The sequence below is a fragment of the Elephantulus edwardii genome, unplaced genomic scaffold (assembly GCF_000299155.1).
Source record: "Elephantulus edwardii isolate Elephantulus edwardi_28Jun2011 unplaced genomic scaffold, EleEdw1.0 scaffold00022, whole genome shotgun sequence".
NCBI classification, from domain to species: domain Eukaryota; kingdom Metazoa; phylum Chordata; class Mammalia; order Macroscelidea; family Macroscelididae; genus Elephantulus; species Elephantulus edwardii.
Genome location: NW_006399772.1, coordinates 5,583,233 through 5,589,989, shown reverse-complemented (window position 1 = coordinate 5,589,989; position 6,757 = coordinate 5,583,233). Strand labels below are relative to the sequence as shown.

General features: G+C 38.9%; 1 protein-coding gene across 1 annotated transcript in view; it reads left to right on the top strand.

The window, feature by feature from the left end:
* The window catches only part of FBXL13 (F-box and leucine-rich repeat protein 13), a 115,508-nt gene that overhangs the window by 83,969 nt on the left and 24,782 nt on the right, over nucleotides 1-6,757 (top strand). The window contains 2 exon segments of the mRNA XM_006903700.1: nucleotides 3,321-3,331; nucleotides 4,054-4,126. Coding sequence (XP_006903762.1) covers nucleotides 3,321-3,331; nucleotides 4,054-4,126 — 84 coding nt within the window.

Below are 6,757 nucleotides of genomic sequence, written 5' to 3'. Positions count from 1 at the left end.
GGGAGTGTCAGAGACAGTGCGATTGGCATAGGACAGAGCAGAGTTTAGGGCTGTTGTACATAGGGTCACTATGAGTCACAAGCAACTCGATGGCACATAACAATAACAACAACAAAATTAATCACCATTGAACTATGCCCACCATTACCCTGTCTTTTCTAATTCCCACCAGATCTTTCCCATTTCCTTTATGCTCTTTCCTCTATCAACAAAATTGTGCGACCCTATCTTTTCCACCCCCCCCCAATCCTCACCCTTATGTCTCCCCCTTCCTACTTTGGATCCTCATACACATTTTACTACTTATCTTTTTCTTTCTACAATAATACTTATGCAGTATTTGTCCTTATGGGATTGAGTTAGTTCACTCAGCATAATGTTCTCCAGTCTCTGCCAAATTATGTAGTCCTTTTAAAAATCACTGCTCCTGAGTAGCAGCTAGATTTTATATACTTTGCGACAGTTTGGCATTTTAGTAGTTTCACGAGGTCCTTGTCAGCATTTTTGCCCAGTGTAGTACATCTTTTGCTTCCTTGTCTGTTGCTTCCATGAGTGTTGACTGTGGCTCCATATAGAAGGAAATCCTTGGTAACTTCATTCTTTTCTCCATTTATAATGATGTTGTTTACTGATCCAGTGGTGAGGATTTTTCTTTTCTTTATTTTGAGGTGCAATTCATACTGAAGGCAATATTCTTGAAAACCTTATGAATAGCAGCATCTGTTGGTACTTTTAAAAATTGTTAGATAGTATTTTACCATATTATATTCTGATTCACCCATCATTAACTGATGGTCTTCCAGCTATTATGAACATTTGTTTACCAGTTTTTGTATAAACATATATTTCTGTTTCTTTTGGGTACATATGTAGGTGTGGAATTGCTGGATCATATAGTAGTTCTATGTTTAACTATTTGAGATTCTGGTAAACTCTTTTCCAAAGCATCTGTACCATTTCACATGCTTACATGCATGAGATGGCCAATTTCTTTATATCCACACTAATACTTGTTATTGTTTGTCTCTTTTATTATAGAATCTTAGTAGGTGTAGAGCAGTATGTCATAGTGGTTTTGATTAGTTCCTTCCCTAGTGGCTAACGCTTGCTATGCATCACAGAGCTGGACGACTAAGAATGAAAGAAAGAGAATTGATGCCTTTGAGCTGTGGTGCTGGAGAAGTTGTTGTTGTTGTTGTTGTTGTTGTTTTTAAGTGCTGTTGAGTCATAGGCAACTCATAGCAACCCTATGAATGAAAGTCCTCAACACTTGTGTGACTTTCATCCTTTCATAGGGTTTCCAGAGGCAAGCTATTACGGAAGTGAATGCCACTCCTGCTTCCAAGCTTCTTTTAATTGGGGAGCGCCACCAAACACTGTCCATCATGAGTAACTATTAATGATTTGACACATCAGTGTCACAGTGTTCAGCTTCACAGCAACCACAGGTTACCTCTGTATGGCAAGTGGACACACCAGGGATGGAATGCTCGGGTGCTTGTGGCTTTCTTTTTACCACAAGTGGGTGTCGGCAGAGCAGACTTGCCAGATGAACTGGAGGTATCTAGTCCAGAGGTTGCCAGCATTTGGGTGAGCCAGAATGGTAAAATACAGAAGGGCCCTCAGGCCTGTGGCCCACAGGCCTGTTTTTCATTGTTTTTGTTCAAACATTCTTCTAGGTCGTATAGGCCTGGTGTGTCCACTTGCCGCACAGAGGTAACTTGTGGTTGCTGTGAAGCTAAAAACACTGTGTCACTGATGTGTCAAACATGTCAATGGTTACCCATAGCGGACAGTGTTTGGTGGCGATCCCTATTAAAACAAGCTTGGAAGCAGGAGTGGCATTCACTTCTATAATAGCTTGCCTCTGGAAACCCTATGAATCTGGAGAAAGGGGCTGGAGAAGAGTGTTGAATATACCATGGACTGCCAAGAGAACAAACAGGTTCATTTTAGAGAGGGTGAGACCAGGCTGCTCCTTGGAGGCAAGGATTCTAAAGCTTTGTCTGATATACTTTGGGCATGTTAGAAGGAGGGACCAGTCCTTGGACAGGTATATCATGTTTGGAAGGGGGGAGGGATGGAGAAAGAGAGGGAGACCATCGATGAGATGCATACAGTGACTGGGCTAATGAGTGTAGTTGTGTCAGAGACAGTAAAGTTGGTACAGCATAGAGCAGATTTCAGAGCTGTTGTACATAGGGTCACTATGAGACACAAGTGACTCAGTGGCACATAACAACATTAATGGCTAATGAGGCTGATTGATTCCATTTAGAAGCCTTCATTTTTAATGAATAATTGCAATGACAGAACATTAACATTTTCCTTTTAATACTGAATAAAATAGCCAAGAGTATATAGGCTGTTAAAAATCATACTTAAGACATGCCTTGCGTTTACAGCTCATTGTAAAAAAATCCCGACTTGGCTACATGAAAGTCAAAACTTGAAAAGGAGTTTCTTCAGACAAATTCCCCACAGGAAAAGAAAATAGTCTCAGCCATTGTCAGGTGGAAAGAGATGAGACACTCTGCATATCTCACTTGGTGTTTTTGTTCCAATAGTTTGGTTTCTTTTGGAGAAATAGCTCGACTCATCCAATTATTTCAGCGTGAGCACAATAGTGCTGACATCTGGAACCCAGACGCACGAGATAGCTCCACAGGGTTTGATCATTCTTTGGTTTCAAATAACGAGGCAGGAAACATAATGTGTGCCTGAAAAAAAACAAAAAAAAACCAATAAACCAAACAAACCCAACACAAAACACATCCACATTCAAACATTAAAAGAAAAAACAGGATGGTTTTATTTGGGGGTAGCATGCAAAATCATTAAATGAAGTTAGAAATCACTGTTTAGACAGTTGTTCTGCTCAGGCCCATTTTAAGTGCATTCACTCTGACCAAGAGTTCTTTACAAAAAAAAATGAAAGGGTGGAGTTAATGCCTAATCTGTGCATCTGTGCATCAAAAGGCGGGGGGGAGAATCCAAACCAGGATCCAATCTAGCACAACCCATCTTAAATTGTAGTTCAAATGTCATATTTTAGACCAATGAAATGTAAACTCATTCTGTAAATAATATGCACAAAGTAAAAATTCACATACCATTTCTGGCTTTTTCCCAGGCAGCCAGCTGCAGGAAGTATATCTTAAGAATTATACAAGGAATTCGAGACGGAATGCAAAACAGGAGGGAGGCATCCTTAAGGCACAAGAGTCAGTTCCTTGTATGTGTGAAGGCAGAGACCATGCACACACAATGTACACGTGTACATTAAGAATTCATGCAGGCATGATTAACATTCTTTAGAGGGGATGAACATATAATTTTTTTCAAAACCATCAAAAACAAAGCCTTTAATCTGAAAAAAGGGTTGCTGTTGGAAAGCAAATTACCTACAGACCTTCATATGAAGCCTGCATGACAGATTATGAGGATGGCACAGGATAGGACAAGATTCAGATCTCTCATTCATAAGATTGTTATTAGTCATAATTGACTCTGCAGCTTCTAACAACAACAACAATAACAACAATATGAAGAGCTATTATTCCCCATTTCAGGGAATCAAATGCAAGAAAATGAGCTAAAAAGTTTTATAATTTTTTTGTGTGAAGATGAATGTTTAGATTTGTTGGCAAGTGATTCATTAGCCACATGAAATATCTTCAAGATAAAGTTGTAGGTTAAGTCTAGTAATCTTGAAGATTTGCTTACATTAAGTCAGACAACATGTACCTGGAAATATGGGGCAAGACAATAACCATCTAACACTTCTTCTGGCTCTGGGATTCTCTGGAATTTACTGCAAAACAACAGCAACCTGAAAATTGCAGTGGTTTTCTCTGTTCGTTTGGTGTGGTTGAATAGATAGAAATATAAGATTCAAGTTAAATGTTTTAATTTATACAGATTGTCACTATCTTATTGGAAATGCACGTAGAATCCTGAATCATAATTATAAAATGCTCTTTATATGAAATAAATAATATGAAATAAATAAATTAATTAACTTATATGAAAATCATTTTATCATTTGATGACACTTTCCAGACACAAAAGATTAAAGAAACTTTTTCAGTCTGAGTGCTCCAGAATCACTGATGTAGGAATTCAGGTAAGAGCATGAATCTCTTAAAGACTTTAAAAAATTAAGCTCAAAGTGAATTAATAGGCTACAACAGAAAAAAAGAACTGTACTGGAAAAGTAAAATGCATGTGATCTTGGTTGGGCTTAAATCAGACCTGACTCCTGGTTGTGCTAAGGTCAGTCTTTGAAAACCATAAATATCTTCCATGAGTTTGACACCTCAACTTTACAAGAAGTCCTAATGCACTGGCGATAGAATATGAAAATGCTGCACAGCAAAGAGAAAGCAGATTCCAGGTGGAGTCGGGGGTGCAAAGGAAGCTTGCAGGGTTCTCTAGTGCAAAGATGTTGCTCTAGGATGCCCAGGAAATTGTGGATAGACTGAATTAATTTTTCATTACTGCCTGCCTACGCCTTTGAGCTGTGGTGCTGGAGAAGAATATTGAATATACCATGGACTGCCAAGAAAACAAAGAGATTCATCCTGGAGAGGATTAAACCAGCCTGCTCCTTGGAGGCAAAGGTTCTGGGGCTTTGTCTGACATACTTTGGACATGTAAGGAGAGACAGGTCCTTGAAGAGAGACATCATGCTTGGGAGGGTGGAGGGACGGTACAGGAGGGGAAGACCCTTTATGAGGTGGATTGGGATAATCGGCCTGGGTGTGTCAGAGGCAGTGCGATTGGCACAGGATAGAGCAGGGTTTAGGTCTGTTGTACATAGGGTCGCTATGCGTCACAAGCGACTTGACAGCACATAACAAACAACAACAACAGCCTGCCGACTAGGTGGGTTGACACAGGTGTTAGGTTGAGGCAAGGGTCTACTTAGAATTCTAGAAGTCGGGAGTTAAATGAAGCATAGAACCGTCTAACACTCAGTCTCCATAAAGTCCACTCTGATTTGTGGTGACCCCGTGGTGTCATAGTATAACTGTGCTCTTCTAGGTCTTCATGGTTAATTTTTTAGAAGTAGCCTTTCTTCCTGTGCATCTCTGAGTAGACCCAAAGTGCCAATCTTTCAGTTAGTAGCCGATTATGTTAACTGTCTATCTACAGACCTCAAAGACCATTTAGTCAAACAGTTCACTTTTACAGATACGGAAATTTTTGCCTAGAAGGTTTAAATTGTTCCTATTTTCTCTGTTTCCTCAGTAAATTATAATGTGATCATAGTTTTATAGACTTGAAGGGTAAAAATGTAGAATTGGTATGGCAGGTGACTGACAGCATGGCTTGGTGGGGGAAATGCTCCTGTAGTATTTTTGCTGTCTTTCACTGTCTGAAAAATATTCTTGGTGAAAATGCAGTTATCTTAAAGAAATTTCCTTAAGAAGCAATAGCTTCAAACAGTGCCAGTTTTTCACAATTTTAGACCCTTGGGCACTATGGTTCGAATAAGGCCCTATGGAGTCTGCCTAGAAAGATATGAAATTGTGCAATGTCTAACAAAAAACAAAGATCCTCCTTCAAAACAAAGATCCAGAGAAGACTAGCAGCTTCTGTACTGGACAGAATTTTAACTCTATAGTCACAAAATAGATTAAAAAGATAATTAGATGCCTATAACCTAGAACAAACCCAACTCATATGATTCCGTAGGGTAGGCATGTTAGAACCACTCCAGAGTTCACAGGGTTCTCTTTTTCCAGAAGCAGGCTTCAGAGGGTTCAAACTGTCAGCCTCTCCATTAACAGCTCCGCTCTTTAATTGCTGCACCATTAAGGCTGTATGTAACCTATTAGGAAAAGAAGCCAAAAGGGTTCTCCAAAGTCAAACCATAATAATTTACCTTTTCCAGTCCTTACAAGACTTAAACAGAGGTTATTTGCAAATATGGTCTATTCAGGAGTTCAAAGGTTTTTGATAGGCGAAAGCGTACAAAAATAAGACAGGTAAGATCTGTTTGTAATACTGGGTTACAATTACTTATGTAGTGATCAGTGATATTTCAGCACTATGTTTATAACCACAAATCATTTCAAAATATTGAAGCCTGCTATTGTGATAAAGTAGTCTCTTAATGTCAGTTACTTGTTAAATTTTAAGTAATTATTATGATAAGAGAGTATTGACCTACGCTGGAGATTAAGAATCAGAAAACCAATATTTTCTGTCATTTCTCTGATTCTCTGATTCCAACCACTTTATCTTTTCAGTTTTGGGAGCTAGAAAATCATAGTTAATGTTTAGATGCTCAGAGAGTTTAGATGAAAGCATTTATCTACAAACCAAATGTGATCATACAACTCTCCAATTCCTGGCATAGCTTTGAAAAATGGACTTATATTTCTTTTCAATGACCTAAAAGAGAAAAATGTAAAAGGAGAATACAGGTTCATGGAAAATTCCTTCATTATTAGTTTCTACAGACCAGCTGTTAGACTCAAGTTAATGAACAGGTTTTTCTCTTTTTCTTCACTGCTCTTTTGCTCCCTGCTTTGGTGGAGACAGAAATGATGATAGACAGAAAGAAGGAATTGAATAAGGAAATGTGTGTTCTGTTGTTTGTAACTAGTTTTGATTTTTCAAAAAATCAGTGGTTCAAATCTTCCTGCAACTCACCAGGAGAAAGATAGGGTTTCTGACTCCTCCCACAGATACTCCAGCCTCGGAAATTGACGGAAGGTCACCTTGTGGTCGACTTGGGTGAGTCTGG